This window comes from Sander lucioperca, chromosome 19 (assembly GCF_008315115.2).
Source record: "Sander lucioperca isolate FBNREF2018 chromosome 19, SLUC_FBN_1.2, whole genome shotgun sequence".
NCBI lineage: Eukaryota > Metazoa > Chordata > Actinopteri > Perciformes > Percidae > Sander > Sander lucioperca.
In genome coordinates this window covers 17,752,467-17,771,256 of record NC_050191.1, presented here as the reverse complement: position 1 = coordinate 17,771,256, position 18,790 = coordinate 17,752,467, and the positions used below count along the sequence as shown (strand labels likewise).

The 18,790-nt window shown below is 39.3% G+C and overlaps 1 protein-coding gene across 1 annotated transcript; it reads right to left on the bottom strand.

Annotated features, from left to right (window-relative positions):
* Positions 1-1,285: 1,285 nt before the first annotated feature.
* Positions 1,286-13,275, bottom strand: LOC116066112 (transforming growth factor beta-3 proprotein-like). Its single transcript, XM_031321948.2, has 7 exons — positions 12,456-13,275; positions 7,511-7,674; positions 5,202-5,331; positions 4,904-5,011; positions 4,217-4,382; positions 3,516-3,669; positions 1,286-3,125 (listed from the first exon to the last, which is right to left on the bottom strand). Exons 1-7 carry the CDS (start codon positions 12,799-12,801, stop codon positions 2,967-2,969), a joined length of 1,227 nt encoding a protein of 408 aa, XP_031177808.1. The 5' UTR covers positions 12,802-13,275; the 3' UTR covers positions 1,286-2,966.
* Between the last annotated feature and the right edge of the window lie 5,515 nt (positions 13,276-18,790).

Sequence of the window (18,790 nt, the reverse complement as noted above, 5' to 3'; positions counted from 1 at the left end):
CTCATGCTGGAAGTCCACCCAGTGAAACCCAGTTTTGTTTGCATTTACTGATTTGAAGAAGTAAACAGTGAAATGAAGTTGCAGTTATGTGATACTAAATTTGTGAAATCATTGCTGGGTTTTTATTACCGCACATTTCTAGCAGGGAACAAGTGGTGGACTTAAATGTAAGTAAGTGGCATGACTTCTGCGGGCTTTTGCTGAAAATCAATCATGCATGGAGCACGGCTGCTCTTTACCAGAAATGTGTGTTTGTTAGTACAAGGCTGTCTGCAAAGCCATTAAAGCCCCGACCCCTGTTTTTAGACCTCGTCATGCCCTCTGGTCTTTGTGTTTCTATCATGGTTCATCTCTGATTGATTGTGACAGGGAACAATAACGGGCACACAGAGAAAGGGAATTCTCTCTGGCTACTTGTCAGTCCACATTAGCTCAAACCCACCCCCCCCCACCCCCACCCCCCCCAAAAAAAACAAAAAAGTCCAGTCCAGTAGGAAAGATGACATAAAAATGTGTGCGACCAGCCCTTAATTAAGGCTTTATTAATGGTAATAAAATATGTAGTAATGCTATATAGACCTATTACAAACCATTAAAAGTAACATTTGGGTTAGGTCCAGGCTGCTTTTCTCTTTTATTAATAAAGGTATGCATCTAACATAAGCCATCATATCTGCACCTACACAAAGGTTTATGAGTATGTTAATTCAGTTTCAAATGTTAATAAGTTAGGAATTAATACATTTATTTTGGACCAGATACTCTGCACTGCAGCTCTTGTCCAAAGGTCAAAGGGTCCACTGGAATGGTCTTCCTGATGAATTAAAGGGTTTCATGAAAGTGACACTACATGTAAAATATGCTTCTTATGTTTGTATGTGATTTATAGTAACTATTTTATGAACAATAAGAAAATAAAGAGATGACTGCACATTAATATGTACTGAAAAAAAGAGTAATTGCTTTTTGCCTGGGAAAGCTATTAAGCAACAATTCCAAAGGAAGAGAAGTTAAATTTATTACTCTGGTAGAAAAAAAGGCTCTGCAGGAAACAGGTGGGACTGGTGAGATCCAAGTAAGAAAAATTATGTTTGTATGGAACCAAAACATTATGAGAAAATAGCATTTTAAATAGCATTTCAACATGGCAGACAAGACCAGTGGGTAAACTCATCATTTCCTAATTTTGAGTTAAATGTTTTTACAGATCTATTAGCCTACATTTTATTATTTACTAAATAAAATACAAAGCTGGAGTGATACTTAAGATTTAAAAAGGGCTCAATCAAGTTTTGCATGTTGTGTTTTTAATAACAATCACGATCAACAAGTCAATCAAACAATATTACTGCCAAAAAAAGTCACCTAAATGTCATCTAAAGGTAAGATGACTGACTGAGTGAATGTCAAACAGTACAGGGATTCAGAATCGTTCTCCTGACACAGAGAAAAATTAGGTCTAACTGTACATCCAGCCACTGTCATGTAATAACTTTTTCCCCTCCCTCTTCGTTTTTTTTTTTTTTTGTTCCATTAGGGCTTCACACTGTAAAAGAGCACCAAAACAAACAGAGACGCAGCCGAGAGGGAATGAAAGACTGCAGTGTTTTTGGGAACACATGCGATTCCTGGTCAGCTGGTTGGAGTGATGCACAGGTGAGGTGATAGGCGAGTATGATTTTAAAAGAAGTAAACATTTTAAATGACATGAAATTTCCAATTAATGCTGGAGAAAAGTGCTCTGATTTATCTTTCTGGTGATGGTCCCCTTTTAATAACAATAGACTTCAGTCAAACATATAGTGGATCACATACAACAGGTCCAACTAATTTGTACATTTGCATATTCTTCTTGAATCACAAGGAAATGTAACAGTACCCTTAGTTTACGTCAAACGTTGTCCCAGTTAGTGAAACAATCACTATATGACAAGTTGCATAATGGATCAAATCTGCTATTAATGTAAAAGAAATCCCATAAAAACGTTGCGTAACACATGTTCCTTTCCAGTATATTCTTTGATATCCCATAAATAATTTGAACCTGTTAGAGATGAGAACTTCCAGTGAATGGCATTGTGCTCATGGCTTGTTTCCATCATAGTTCTTCACTTCCATACAGGTCCCCTCCTCCCCTTCTTCTTCTTCCATCCATTCTAATAGATGCACCGCAAAAAAAAGGCCATTGCTGCTGGCCGGCCAAAAAAAGAAAAGCTTGGCTCAACTTCTTTGTTCATTCACTTTCCATTGCAAATCCAGCAGGCATTCTCTCAGCTCTCCTTTTCCCTGACCACAGCTATGGGTTTGGATACAGCAGCAAGTCTGTCCTTTCTCCTTTTATGTTTGAAGATAATGTCCACTGTTTGAAAGGAAGGGAATTTAAGTCAAGGTAAAATCCATCCTGAAAGGACTCTTCGACTATTCAGTAGAGCACAATCTATATTTGTGACTATTAACAATATTATCCCAAGGCTAGAGACGGGAAAGCTGCTCTACTGACAACATGGAGACTATAACTTTGTGGAATATTTGCTTTAACTCTGAAGCAGAAAATATACCACAAAATAAGTCCCTTTCAGTTATCGTCAATGAAGCAGCTCCCACTTTGTCACAGATAGATTTGTACCGGGCTCTCTGCAGTCTAGCTTTAGGAGTGTGTTGTCCACCTTCACAAATGTTGAAGGAAATATTTTAAGATCATACTATGATTGCAACGTTTGGTTTGAACTGAAAATAACTACTTCTCATCCAGAGTGGGAGGAAAACAAAATACAAAACAAGAAAAAAAATGAAAATCTGCATCCTTAAAAAATGTGTGACCTCCAGAGTGGTGTTCAGATCTAAGCCATGAGGCCACATGGTCAGTTTTAGAAATTGTCACAGCTAAGAGTTCAAAAGTCAACGAGCATGGGTTTTCGTCAGTACCTAGTAAAATCCTGCTGCACTACCTCGCCTTTCACATGTTCTCAGCTACACTTGCAAGACTTGACGATCATATTGGAGAGCTGCTCCACTTTCGGGGTCCGTCCAGAGTAGTAGAGTATAGTGAGGGGCTCCAGGTCTTGAGGAACACAGCAGGGGGAGGCCGATGCCTCCGGATTCAGAGTGTTGTACAGGCTCAGCAGCTGTTGGAAAGCACACAGGAGAGATTGTTTAATATTGAGACATATTATTGAGAATTTATCATGGAGACTTATCAAGGACCAAATAAACAATTTGACAAATTCTAATAAGCTTTTTTCACATTTTCTGGAAGATTAAGGTCTACATAATGCTGTCTGCTTGTCTAGATGTGTTTGCTGGACATACAGGGGCTATTTTTTCAGTAGAAAGTAGTTCCAAAAATTTTTAATGTTTTGGTCCCATGAAGACCTCTAGGTGGAGGCAGAGGTCTCAGAGGTGGATACTGTATCTCAAAATTAGAACTATCTGCAAGGCTGAAGTAAATGAGAAACTATATTTTGTGTAATTTTCAATTTTAATCTCTATCTTTATCCCTGATGGGTGCTTCTTACCGAGCTGTGTGTTGTATCTGAGCTCCTCAGGTAAGGGCAGGGCCCGGAGCAGTAGTTGGCATCGTAACCACTGGGCTCATGGATCCACTTCCAGTCCAAATCACGGCGGAAATCAATGTGGAGCCGGCGAACACAGCAGCTCTCCTCTGTGTTTCTGTGACGAGGAAGCACAACAATAGTGTAATTAGTCCCCAAATTAATTTTTGTACTGCTGCTTCTAATATTTGACATATTCGGTTACACTTGAAGGTATCTACATAAGAGTGACATCAAACTGTCATGAACGTATCATAAACATTATAAACAAGTCATAAACGTTTATGACATAACGCTTCTGTCATTAAGTATAATTCGGTTTTTGTCATGACAAGTTAGGGTTAGGGTTCATATGTCATGACAGTGTCATGTGTTCATGACAGTGTCATGTCACTCTTATGTAGATACCTTCAAGTAAAGTGTTACCACATATTCTTTGCCATATGTGGGGGATACCAGAGACAGTTTGTTACAGCATATATTTGGGATATTACGATACGTGTATAATCTGATGCATGTGATATTCCATGTATGATGATAATAAGCTGAAAAAAAGATTTTCCACAATTTTGCAATTAGCAAATTTAGATTTGATGAACTAACCAAAAGACTAAATGTACTACAGCATTGCACACTAGTGCTAAAGATGATTTATATATCCTTACGAGAAGCAGTAGTTTGTGTCCAGCGCTCTCTTGCGTCGGCGTGTGGACTGAGCTTCCAGGCGGTGGGGTGGGATCATCATGAGGATAAGGTGAGGCAGGTACTGGTCCTTTTTCCTCTTTAGGTGATCCAGATCCAAGCGACTGTGCTCCTCATCTCCATCTACGCCTAATTATAGACATGATGCACACAAACCAAATATTTAGTGGCTTTTTTCTTTCGTAGTTTCCCTCAATTCGAGCATACAATTTGCAAAATGATTGACTATCAAGCTGTCATCCCTGTCATAATTTTACACAATGCAGACATGAAAACAGTAAGAAAAAAAGAAAAAGAAACTGTTTGTAAAAGCTAAATTGTTTCTAAGTTTATTCTTAGTCCTCTGAGGCAAATCTTGAATAAGGCAACAATATAACGTCAATCATCAACACCCCTAAACCATATTGTACCAAATACCCCAAATTATTTACCAGAATAAAGGCATATTTAAAAAAATATATATTAAAGAATAAATCTTGTAAATTGTAGTACTAAGGACCACATAAATATGCAACACAATCCATTGCATCTAAGCTGAAAGGAGGGATGGTAAAATGGTAAGAAGACATTAACATTTACAGACATTAGATCAAAAGAGCAACTAACATCTGGCATATATAACTTAATCACTAAATGTTGTTGAAGCCCACCTTTAAACTTTACCTCCAGCACCTCTTTCTCATTGTCAATGATGTCACCATTTGGGTTGAAGGTGTGGCAGGGACAGTGCACACTGATTTCCAAACCGAGATTAGTTCCTGATGGCAATGGAAAAGAGGATTTCTAAAAAGAAGCCCAGGTCACAAGTCTCCCTCTTTAAAACTTGATATGAGTCACATTTTTATATATATATATATATATATATATATATATATATATATATATATATATATATATTTTAATAATAGCATTTAAACAAACAAAAAATGACAGTAACCTCAGTCTTACCTCTGTTCATCAGCCATTCCCGCACTGTTTCAGTCACATCGAAGGAGACCCATTCTGGATTACCTTTGGTTAGCACGTTCTTGGCTGCAATGTAGCGTTGTTTCCTAATGTGTTCATTTGGCCTCACAATCTGCGAAGCAATAATAATAATGGTCACTCTGAAAGGTTTTCTTTCAATACTGAAACAGCTTCAACACGTAGAATAGAGCGGACATAGGACAGGAGGTAAAGAGGACGTTGGTACCAGAGGAAGACAGTTTTGATCAATTGAAATGAATGCTATGAGGTAAGATAATATGATTACTGGGGCATGCATATAAAGAAAACATTAATAAAATTGCAGCAAATACATGCTAGTCACTTTGTGAGGCTGTACTTGTGAGGCAATGCTTTGAGGTAAATGCTAACATGCTCATAATGCTAATGCTAACATGTTAGCACTGACATTGTCATCCCTTAAGCTAAAAATGTGCCCCAAGTGGATGAAGAGGCAATTTTTTTTAGATTAGTATTTTTAAATTCTAAAATGTTGAAAAGGACCATGATGATTTTGCTTATTTTGGCTCATTAGATCTCTCCACAGGACTATACATGTATTCAGACAGACCTTGATTGACATCTCGCTTACTTGTCAGCTTTGTTGCACGTGTTAGTGGGCATTCACACCAAGAAAAGTGATCCGGTGATTTTCTGCTGGGTGGTCCGGCATTGGGAATGTCAATGAAACAGCCCCATTTGTGTGACATCCTGTTCTGTTCTTATGCCCCCAACAAAGCACAAGTATACTTTATATTTCACAATTACTGTTTTCTTGTGGCAGCAATATGGCAGTGACGTTTCCCGTTTATTGTATGGGATTCTCACACCGCCTCAAACCATAGCTCAAACAAAACACACTGACAAGTCTGATCGCCGGTTACATGATTGGCCACCGCAGCGTGACGTGGGGTTGCGTTTCTCCAAGTCAGTCTCCGAGTCAGTCTCAACTTTTTGCTGCAGGCCCGCTGCATTTTTTTGAGTGTCCCCCCTGCGGCAACCCCCGTCGTAGCCTAAATGCCCTACCTCCATTCAAAATGAATGGAAAGACCTGCGTTTTTGCCAACACAGGCAGTGTGATCACAGCCTTAGGGCGGTGCAGATCACACCTTTAGCCTTCTGAATGGTTCATGGAGTCAGGTGACATCATATACTCCACCCACCTTTAACCTGAGCTGAGGAGTAATTAGTAGGGATGTAACGATGCATCGTGAATAGATAAAAATCTATTTAAATGTGTAAAGATTACAACCGGTTGAGATAAAAAATGAATCGCGATGCAGTTTTTAAACAGTACCTACCGTTGGCTAGTAATGTTAGCTGGCTTAAACATGGTTAAAATGCTGACAGCTAAACAGATTAAAGTGTGACTGTATTTCACTGGAAAGGAATCCAGCACCAGGACGTCAACGTGCAACAGTCTGCAGCTAAAGACACAGAGCAGACTAGCTGCACTTGAGACACCATGCTGCCGCTGTCGGATAAACAGCAACGGGAGTGTTGCATTTGGTCTGGCTCCGTAAGCCTGTGTTGCGTTCAATGTTGTTGTAAAATACCCCTCTGCCATCTAGTGTTTCTTCTTTTTGTCGCTTGGTGTTGAGTTGGAGTTAATGTTGGCAGTTGCCTATAGTATTATTCTGTGATTGGTAATATTGTCCTTTTGGGTTAGTCATGACATTGCTCCCGACCAGAGTATCTGGTATGTGGTGGGATTTGTTTCTTTTTTATTTCAATAATTATCTTTGTATTGGATCCTAATGCCAAGGACATTACAAACAGGGACCTGATGACATTGACTACAACTGACTGTAGAAGTGTGTTGCATCATTTCATCAGTCAGCAGACCAGAGTCCTTTTTAACAGCTTAATAAACGTGCATACTGTTTTGAGGACTAAATGTTAAAGACCTGTACATAACCAAAATGAGGACTGTTTTAAATCTGGGTTGCCGGCACTGCACTAACAGTACCCCTGTCCTGGTTCTACTAACATTCTGCAGGCCTGTTGAGCTTTTTTGGCTTTTGGTCTGGCTGTTACCCATGCCTGCAACCACAATCTGGTCGTTGGGTCTCTTTGTCAATTAGGGCCCGGAATCATGTGGTGGAGAATGACTACCCAGCTTATGTAAGATATGTTCTTGACAGACTAGAATAACTATCTACAAAACAAAGATTACACTCCAGAAAAGAAGACATTGAAACTCCTTGTTGCCTTGGCTGTGAGCTTTGCCTTTGATCTTGGTAGAAGGACAAGGAGACGGTACCTTTACACACCTGGTAGAGCTCAATCCGCTGTTCATTCCTCTTGGAACTTGAGTTTGGCACCCTCAGGGCTCGAAACTCTGCTCTGAAGAGGTTAGTTGAGTTCCTTTCCATGGCGGAGACGTTGAAGCGGAAAACCTTAGAGGTGATGCCTTTTGGGCAGTAGAGCAGATCGTCTTTAACAGAGAGAATAAAATAAAAGTTTTGTAAGAGAACAGGCTTGGAAGTTCTTATCAAGGTCAGATGCAATACAAGCAGTTAATGCCCGAACACAGACCTCAAATGCTACACGACCTCTGTACAACATTATTACAGATAATTGCATTATGATTTCCTTCATATGAGTGTTTAACAGTTTAAATGAAAATTGTCATAGTAGGAACATTTCCAGGTGTTACTAAGACCAATAACGATAGCTCTGTCATATTTAAGTGTCCCAGTAAGCAGTGGCAGTGAGCCAGCATGAACAATACCACGACCCTGAAACCAAAGCAGGTAAATGGGTGGTGACTGGGTGGTGATGGCGCAGTGGATATGACACATTCCTTTGGTGTGGGAGATCTGGGTTCGATTCCCACTGCGATACATCAATCAATGTGTCCCTGAGCAAGACGCTTTACCCCTAGTTGCTCCAGAGGTGTGCGACCTCTGACATATATAGCAATTGTAAGTCGCTCTGGATGAAAGCGTCAGCTAAATGACATGTAATGTAAATGGAATTCAGCCATTTAGCTGCTTTGGTAAGAAGCTATACAAAAATAATTAACAAGGTGTTGCCACCATAAATCAAAACAAAATGTTAGGTCTAAACGCATGTCTGCAGTTGACATTAGAATATGGCTGAAACTAATGATTGTTTACATTATCGATTAATCTGCCAATTATTTTCTCTATTAATCCACTAATCTGTCAGAAAGTAGTGACAAAGCCCAAAATAATTTCATCAATTGCTCATTTTGTACGACCAACACTCCAAAACCAAAAAATGAATCATACTAAAGAAGACAAATGAAAGCAGCAAATTCTTACAATTGAGACACTGAAACTTGTGATTTTTAGGCATTTTTCCATGAAATTTTACTTCAATAACTAATTGGTTTTAAAAGTAGTTTTTCTCGTGATCGAATACTTAATTGACAACTCGTTTCATCTCTATATAATAACACTCACTGTTTTAGCCTGTCTCCTTCAACAACACAATTTTGAAAAATACTCTTCTGTTAGAGGACTGGGTTAAAAGAGGTGTTTCTTTGGATCAAACTTTTATCCGCTCAATGCCAGAGTAATTTTAGTTGTGCACAAAAAAAAGGTACAGTACTTTGTTAACTGAGTTGGCAAGAACATGTAATAATTTCATACTCTGGATGGCAATGTAATTGGTATTTTTTCATTTTTTAGATATCATATTGCTTCAGAAATAAAGTGATACTTTAATATGAAAATAATGGCATGGATTTACTCTCTTTTTATATGCTAGAAGACTTATAAACCCATTCACTCCTAAAATATGATCTTGGGTTTGCTCACTCTTTAATGGCTGGCAGTACGTTTATCAGCCCACAGTGAATGATTAGTGTGGTTGCCTGCTTTATCAAAATTCCTCAGTGTTTCTCCAACACATTTTGTCTATATTTGGAGGAAATGAAATGTTGTAATTGAAATAGCAATATTATTGAGCTTACTATGACTTCACCTTGCTGGTATCTGCGTATCAAAACCCTGCTATCCTTGGTCCCACTGACAACTTTTTGGACCCAAACCCCTTTCTGACCATGATGACTTCTCCACAACCTAACCTCAGTCATTGACATATGCCAGATTCTGTATGCGTACCATGCTATAAAAGGAAATCTTTCCGATGATCGCAGTCCAGCCTCTCAATGTAGTAATTTGCCAGTCTTCCAGCAGCTTTCTGCTTCATTTGCACCTGTCACGGATTTGTGTTGGTTCACAGAGCTGCCTCAGATCCACCAAAGGTCAACAGTTTACCTTCAAAAATCATCAAAAAGTGAGTGTGTGTTTGCCCACATTAACTGAGGGAAATAAAGTGATGTCACTGGCTAAGAGTCAAAACTTTATTCCACAAAGCCAGCTCCTGTTATACCACAAGGGGCAACACACGAAGGTGGCTGTGTCTTCATAAAACTTGCTTCACTCAGTCTACCTACAGTCTAACTGATTTTAAAGGAATAGTTTGACATTTTGGGAAATGCACTTATTTGCTTTTTTGCAGAGAGTTAGACGAGAACATTGATATCACTCTCATGTCTGCGCGGTAAATATGAAGCTCCAGCCATGAGCCAGTTAGCTTAGCTTAGTTCAAAGACTGGGAGCAGCAAAGGTATAGAAATTGGTCTACCAGCACCTGATGGGGACATTTAAATGTTTGTCGAAACATTTTGTTGCATTTGGCCAAAACAATGCTAAATGCACATACATCTGTAACGAAAGAAAGTTCATTCCTATAGTGGAAACATCTGTCATCTCAAGTTATATATGAAGTGTGCATCATTTGTGGGAGAGCTGTTGATAAGAAGACTGAAAGCAGCACAAGACAAAACATGTATGTACACCTGTATAATATACACCTGTTATTAAATACTGTAAAGTCAGGCTACAATAGAGATGAGCTTCCCATTCAAATTCATTTAAGTAAAACTGCTGTATATGCTTTGAGTTTTGATTTGGAAAAGTTAAACTTTTAAAACCTTATTTATTTCCTATGAAAGTGCAAAAATGATAAAGATTACCTAGAAAGTCATAATGTCTGTATTGTATCCACAATATATAGTGTTAATCTGCTGGTCTCTTTGTCATTTAACCGAAGAAAAGCAGCTCCAGCATATGAAAATCACATTAACCAGTCTCAGAGAGCAGGCTCAGTGTATGCATGTGGATATACAGGGTATTGACAAAATGCATATTTCCAAGTATGAGATCATGTTGGACACATTAAAATAACACTCCGCCATGCCAATTCCACAGTTTTAGGCTTGATTAAAAAATAAATATTGGAGAATATTGTGCACATTAAGTATTTGAGAAGTAGTGATGTTAACTAGTGCACACACACTCGTACAGATGCTTACTGTACGTCAATTCAGCTCTTATGCTATTGACTTTCTGCCTTTTGTTTTTCAGCTTATCGCATCAAACTAATCGGCATAAAGACCACATTACGGTAAAATAAACTATGATCTTAACCCAACCGTACATGCACACCCAACAAAAAGTACTTGTATGTATATCCATTCTTGGCTCTGAATCCAGCAATGAAACCACCACACCAACTCGAGGCACCTACTGCCTGCTGTTTTTGTCAAAACTATTTTGTGAGATTCAAAACAGAACATTGCTGAGGGAAAATAGGTCTTTTGAGTAACACCTGTTGATTTCAAAGGGACTGTGATGCAATGGTCTTGGCTTTGCTTTGGACCATGAGGCCCTCTTTGGCTCTTACACACGCACAGCATTTATCCTATTCTACTTTCTCAGTAATCCAAACTCAGTCGGACCACATGCTGTATGAATCTCTCTCAAGTGCTGACACATGTCCCTCTCAGCACAGGTTTTCCATTTCATAATTTTTATTTCTATAGGAGGAAATAGTCGTGCCATATAGAGATTTAGCACAAATCGGAGAAAAAAAAAGTAAGCCTAACAGGCCTTTTACTGATATTCTTAACAAATATTTCACAAACAAAATAAAGCTCATTACTAACCGAGCAGTGAAATGTTACCTAGAGGCAATAAAATGACGGCACAGTGGAATCATTCACGTTTAAGGGGATGGATGCCGGTTCAGTTTCACACTCAATTTAGCAAAGTTAAACCTGAGCAGTGCAGAAAGTGATCTCATTCTCAGGGGCCACCCGTGTGGTTAATTCACTGGCCAAGACAGGAAGTGGGGTCACTTTAAGCTCCATCTCAATGGGGAGGTGGGTGGTAGTAATGTATGCGAGGGCTTCATGGGACCCCACTCCTCCTGAACAGACTGACTCCAGGGGAGAGAGGGATGCCTCTTTCCAGACTAATGGGGAGGTCCTTCCATCATCTAACTTTTGCTGTCCACCTCTGTTAACTTTTCCTACTCCTTTTCCTAAAGGCATCCCCATCCTCCTGGGCAGATGTCGCTCTCATTTGGGCCTGACTGAAAAGGAAGTGGGATCATCTGGAGGAAGGACAGAATCCATGGAGGAAAAAAAACAAGGAGGAAGAGTGGAGTCAGGAGTAGGAGGAGAGCGACTTTCCTGGAACACTGGTGCAGAGTTAAAACAGGTTGGTGAGCACGACAGTAACAAAGCACATCCTTCAAGTGTACAGCAAGTTCACCTTTCAGTTTCACAAAACCCGTTTGTGTTTTCTTAAAAAGAATGTTGGTTTACAAATATTTATATGAAAGCCCACCCCCCCGAATGATGTTTGTGCAGATATTAACACTAGCAGGCTGTTTGAACATTCATCTGAGTTTAACATGTGTACCTACAAGATCATTATGTTACATCACACAACTAGTTTGGAAGTCAATAGTTTGTGATGTGGAAACTTGAAGCCTCCGGGACACACACACACACACACACACACACACACACACACACACACACACACACACACACACACACACACACTTTGCATTGAAGAAACATCTTTTTATTATTTTATATTCAAAGCAGAGTGTTTTGATATGTATGTCTCAAATAGGGGCTCTTTAATGTGCAGCAGACCAAAAACACAGTGATAAAGAGTTGCTTAACTACAAGCTATAAATACTACCGATCTTTATGAATGGCATAGGAACCTAGCCAAAGTTTTAATATTGATGCGTCTGGCTGGCTCGGGCTTTAGGCGTACACTCTTTATTTGGTGCGTTATTACGCACGGACCTGTTGATTGCTGGCATTAAAACAAGAAAGTGATACTGTATATATTTAGCTACCTAAATAATCGTAATACTTACTGCTCTCTGGCGGTCCGTAGACCATGTTGAATTTGTATATCTCTTTGGCGTAGTACTCTGTCTCTGTGTTGTCCTGACCGCAACTTTGCTGCCGATCCTTCCTAAGTTCCTCCAGTAGCTCCTTGGTGCTGTTATACAATGCTTGGATTTGATAAGGGATTTTACTCGGTCCGAGAGATTGTGGAGGACTTGTCAATCGGAGTTTGCTCAAAATCTGACCTCGTATCGCTTCGACCCTCTTCCTTTTCACATGGTCGATATCCACGGTGGCACAAGTTGACAGAGATGAGCTCAAAGTTGCGCAGTTGAGGAGGAGGACAAACAGTAAAGCCTTGCCCAAATGCATCTTTCTCTCTGCATTTGGTTCGCTCGGTAGTTGAAATGTGCAGATTCACAGGCGAGGACTGCCAAGGTCAGTGTCAAATTAAACTGATTAGCTCTGCTGATGTTTCCTTTAACTTCCTTGGGAACTAATGATGAAAAACTCCTTACTTAATTCGTTTTCTTGTGGCTGTCCCTTGTGTTATCAGCAGAAATCCAAATGTGTGTTCGCCCATTAGACATTAGTCAATTCAAAGTCCGGAACAACAGAAACTAATCCGCACAAGTAAAATGTATCCGGCACAAATATCTGTAGAAAAAAGAAAACAGACTTTTCTTGCATTCTTGTGCTCAATCCGGTAGATTTAAGTCGTCCCACAACTCGGCATATTTCTCCACTTTTCTGTCATCAAAATCTAGTGCTGCTTTATTATCTGTGCGGAGGCAGACCGCAGGCTGTCAGGTTAACGAGGTATATGCGACTTTGAGCGGTCGGTATGGCCTCATGTGTTTTATAGCACTGGTTTCTGACGTTTGATGGAGGAGGGACCGCAGGCACCCTGCCGGGAGAGCCCAAATCATAACAGCGATCACTGTGATGCACCAGTGCTCCACTGTGACACAATAAGCATGTAAGATAGTCTAAATTTTTTTATTTTCTGAGCACGTCAATCATAAGAGCAGTTAGGCTACATGAAGTTGGAAAGTTTTAGCCTTAATATTCTCGCCAGTTTTTTCTTTATTAAGGCATCTGAAGTGGAGTAAATATCTGGTCTTGTGGCTTCTTTGGTGTTAAAATATATATTTTTAATATCAATAGCGATGTTACAGAGATCTCAGTAGTTGATGTTTCTTCTGGTTGTCTACCATGCTGTTGCCTGGGTTGTTCACCCTCTAGTGGGCAAAGTGTGGTACTAGCAGTTATCTACTATCTCTGACAGTATCTGAGTTGAAGAAATTCTCCTTTTCCTCTATTAGATTCCCCTCAGTCTTATAATATTGCATATTTATACACTTTTAAACTACATTGTGATGTTAAGATGTGTATTCTCTTCTGTAACACAAAGGTTTAATGTTTGCTTGTGATTGCCGTCCCACTCAAGGACAGTTGTTTAAAGGCAAATGTAGACCAACACACACAGAACAGTCAAATCTAGGTCCTAGTCTAGGACTTACATTTTATACATTATTGCTCTGTTTAATTTTAATCTCAAAATTGTGTCTTAAACTTGCCTTGGACTAAAGATTTTAAAACAGGTATTTGTTTCTGTGGTAGCAACCCTAAAAATGACAATAGCTGGGTTTATAGTTTACACATAAAAAAAATCCATAAAGATAATTTGTGATGATTCCCAGTTGGGTCCTTTGTCTGCTCTTTTGCTGGAGTCCTACAAAGACCCACACAATACAGGGCATGCTTTCAAATTACAGGCAACATGATTGCATTACTGTTCAAAAGAACCAAAGTTTCTTCTCTGTTTGTGTGGATTTTCCCATGCCCTCTGCAAACCAACATCCAAACAAAATTAATTTTCATGCGCTGATGTCTGAAGGTTTATTTGCAGGCCCTTTTAAGTTATTTCATCTTTTTTTATTTTGTTTGCCCTCCACAGTCTGTTTTATCTCTATTCATAGAGCATATTCACATTCTCAGACCTATTTTAGGTCAAAGCTCACTCAATCACTGGAGGCCCCGTACCCAAACATGGGCTTTGGTATTTCACTATGTTTCTTTTGCTCACCAGTTTGCATAGCAAGAACAATTTCGTAGAATGTCCAAACTTGGTAAATATTGAATCATATGCAGGTGCCTGTGTGCACTATATACAAACTTTCAAAAAAGGACTTTGCTTGTTTGCTGGATTTTAAGATTAATATGAGGTTTATATTTACACATTTTGTTAGAACAAGGTAATTTCTTCCTCAACTCACTATGATACTTGAATGAAAATGAATCGTTCATACATGCTCATGCACCATCTGATACTCTCACTCTTGCTGTCTGTCATTTTCCTCTTTTATAGTCAGATGTCATCTTGGAAAAGCGTGAAGTGTTTTATTTTAATATATTAATATTATACCACTTTAATTTACATTTTATATTTATTTTTATCTGAACAGTGCATTATGTAAAGAGTAGTTTTGATTTATTTTTATTCTTTATTGAGCATTTGAGGAATGTCTCACTGTTTCATTGACGGTTGCATGAAAAAGGGCTAAAATCAGCAATTTGTTGCCCCACATACTGTATATATCTGGTGCAATAATTGTGCTGTTCAAGCAGGTGAACTGTAGCTCTATGTTTAATGATCAAGCTCTTCCGTATCTGTTGTCTTTAATACTTTTGTCATAGGGACAGTGTTGCTTTTCTGTGTTTGGAAATTGGTTTCCTGTAACGTGCTCCAAGCTCTGGCTGATATGTCTTCATTCATAACTTTAGCTCAGTGATGTTTGTGCGATCCAAACCCTAAATGGGTGTTTGGGCATTTTGAATGACCCAAGAATGAGTAGGGAATGAGATGTCTTCATAGCCATTGTGAAACTATTTTAAGACAAGCACCCTGGTGCCTGGTATTCCTCTGCCACTTTCCCACAGTCCTCTATGCTCACTTTTTTGCATTGCATTGTAGCTTATCTCAAAGATAAAGTGTGACACACACAGTCATGTATTATTATTTTTCGTTACCAAGTGTAACACTTTTGTCTTTTGTTTTGTCTCTTTGTTCTTCTTCTAGCAAATTTCCCAGTTTGTATGACACACCTCAGTGAATATACCATTTATTTAATGTGGCTTATTTAAGTTTTTAAAAAGTTTAAAAATAATTTAAGTTTACATTTCACTGTAAAGTGAACATTTGTTTGCTCTGATAAACAGTATACAGGTCCACTGTTCTGTATCGGTGTTGCTGCCGTTTGTCTCATCTTTTGTCAATTACTGTAATGTTGGCAGTTCTCCATTAAGCCAGCAGGTGATGCTGCATAACAAACAATGTCTGCTGTCTGTGTCTGAAGAGCAGAGAAACTCAACATTTTATACATTTTCAGAGAATCATGTTATATAAAAATGTACACTCAGTGACCACTTTATAAGGGACACCTGTAAAATCCGATGCAACCCAATACAAGAGCTCAGCCATAAATTCTACCTTTACAAAGATAATTGTGTTCAGTTTTACATGACTGTCAGAGAGGTATTATTAATAACTGCTATTGAGGTTGTAGCTTGCAGTGGTGTTGAACTGGACTGATAGATGTACCTAATAAAGTGACCAGGGAGTGTATATTTAATGCTTAAGAAAGTGTCCTACATTCAAGAGTCCAAAAATTGTACTAACTTTGTTAGTGGACTAAATTTGTCAATGCATCATACCTAAGGAGATTTTTTTTTGTGAAATGTCACATTTAGTTGGAATATTATTTATGCAAAATGAATTAGAAAATCTATATCTGAATTCATCATCATCAGTGTTGTACAGTACTCATCCTTTCGTTCTTCCTCTCTGGTTTTATCAGAAATGTAAAACTAAAGGCAGAATTATACATTATCAACTACCAGCTGTACTTCTGGGTTGAGCATCTATTTCCATTTGACTTAACAAGTTTGTGTGGAGAGATTCTGTAATGGGTTGTGGGTCTTCATCAGGAGGCCATACACAAGCCATCACATGGACTGGACTGGTGAACAAAAATTATGTCATCCTACACAGACACACACACACACACACACACACACACACACACACACACACACACACACACACACACACACACACACACACACACACACACACACACACACACACTATTCCAAACTGTCTGGGGATTCCTAGACATGATCCCAGCCATCACCATCAAAGTTCACTTTTACTCCAAGCGTCCTCCAGTGATTACCTCACTGCTGGGTCAGGTTTTAGTGAGTCATTCTCCGGCAATCTCTCCGTCTCGCACAACACACAGGAGAGGAATGCAGCTACAGACCAGAGGATGAAAACAAAAACACATGCTGGTAGCAGTACAGAGGAATATGTCCTCTTTTTCCTTTAAAGTAGGTTACGTTCCTGATGACTGTACTTGTCAGATTACCAACCGTAGTGCTTAACCTCTGCTAGCAGTGCAGTGATCGAGCGACTGTTGAGTTTGCAAAACAAACTGTTTGTTTTAAAGATTTTATCGTGATTCTGTAGAGTAGACAGAGTTCAGAAATCTGACCACATACACACAGCCAGACTGCTTAAGACTGGCTAGACTGAGTCAGACAAACCCCAAATACTAAGCAGCGTCCCGCCAAATTTCCCTACTATAGCACACTGACAAGCCAGCACAGTAAAGTCTGCTTCGTCTGGGGGTAACAAGCCTATGAGTCATACTTGGGGAGTCAGTTGGATAGGAATGCCAACAAGAGACCCCTAAACCCACACCAACGGAGACAATGATGTGTATATGTCATGGCCATACAACTGAAATGACTCATTTGATTCGTCCACCATCTGTGTTAGTCATCGGCTTTCTTAATACATGCACATAGGAAAGGAATAACACGCCGGCTAGACGATGACTTAAGGTGAGATCACGTGGAGTCAGCAAAAGCTTGTCTGTCGCTCTGTCATTGTCGTGCCTGAGGTTTATGTCTTTATCTTGTTGCAGTCTTCCAGTACCAGTCTTCCATGAGTATGATGCTTAGATTGATTACATGACAATTACCTGCAGAGTCTAAGCCTTATCTCTGATTGTGGTTAAGTTTGAGGCAATGGGGAACTTTTTGAATGTTAGTCTACTCACAGGTGTGCTCAGGTTGTGTTTCAGGCTACAAATGGTGTTGACTGGCCAAGACTTGGTTCTTCTTACACTACTTGGGGTCCTTGTTGCAGCAAGACTCTTCTGACTTTTCTGAACTCCCCTTGAAGTCTGAATAGCATTACTGCCCATCTTTTGCTACATGATGAAAACCAACCTTTTCAGACTACACTTAGACATGGCCACATCTAGCTCTTGTTCCTGTGGAGGTTCAGTGTACTTATTGTATGTCACTTTTGACAAAAGCATCTGCTAAAAGAATGTAAAGTAATGTACTTGCTTTTAAATTACATATATTACCATTTTTGAAAATGTAATTTAAAATTAGTTTTTGGCCACTAGGGGACAGAAGACCTTCAAAACCAGCTGAGAGAGGCATATCCCTGACATGTCTAACGTGTTGGCAAACAGGGTCTCGCTTGCAGGAGACATGGCAGGACATCGACATCCCAATGGAGTCGTGTTTCTGGCTACCTTATGCATGTAAGTCCAATATTCACTTTTGATTTACATCTGTTTTGGTTTTCACCTTCTCCTAAGGTAAGAATTAGGGTCTTAGCATGCTAGTTGTTTGACTTTCTTCACCAGCTAGATGCTAACTTTGTCTGTCTAGCTAAAAAGTTCTGTAGAGCTAAACATAATTGTTATCACACCTTCAAATTACAGTCATTTATTATATTTCAGTATTTAAAAAAAAAAAAGGATTAATGGGGTTTTAAAGACGTGCTGAAAAAAGACTTTTCGCCCAAATATTTACATTTAGTTTCTTTTCCACCTAAAAAAAAAAAAATTCACCATTGTTATTTGTTCTTCTTGGTTTTTTGGCTGCCATGGTCATAGCCCTGGTCTTTGGCAGGCTTCTGTGATGGCTTGCTCCCATAAGATGGCATATTGTGACGGGCTGATGTCACAGAGGTGAAGACTGTTCACTTTACATCTGGTTCTACAGGGGTGGTGATCTGCTGAGTAAAGGCCTTTTGGAAGGCAAAGGACAAGGTGTCATTGGGCCTCTGCATGAATATGAAATAGCGACGCTCATGATGTTGATTCACACTCCTGACAAATACTGCCAAAGCTAAGGCTAAACACACTTAGCATTTTTTTGATTAGCTCACAGTGTGAGTAAGACAGCAGAAAGTTGCTGTGCTCAGTGGTGTTTGTTGTGATTACTAATGGCAGAGTTTGTACAAATGATTGATGGCAAGAGGCTGTCAGCGATT

Bases quoted from the DNA above. Each gene is read 5' to 3' on its own strand.
- LOC116066112 (XM_031321948.2), bottom strand. From the start codon at position 12,801: ATGCATTTGGGCAAGGCTTTACTGTTTGTCCTCCTCCTCAACTGCGCA. The intron at 7,675-12,455 runs GTAAGTATTACG...TCTCTGTTAAAG, and splicing joins CTACGGACCGCCAGAGAGCA to ACGATCTGCTCTACTGCCCA. The intron at 3,126-3,515 runs GTAAGAAGCACC...GCTTTCCAACAG, and splicing joins CAGATACAACACACAGCTCG to CTGCTGAGCCTGTACAACAC.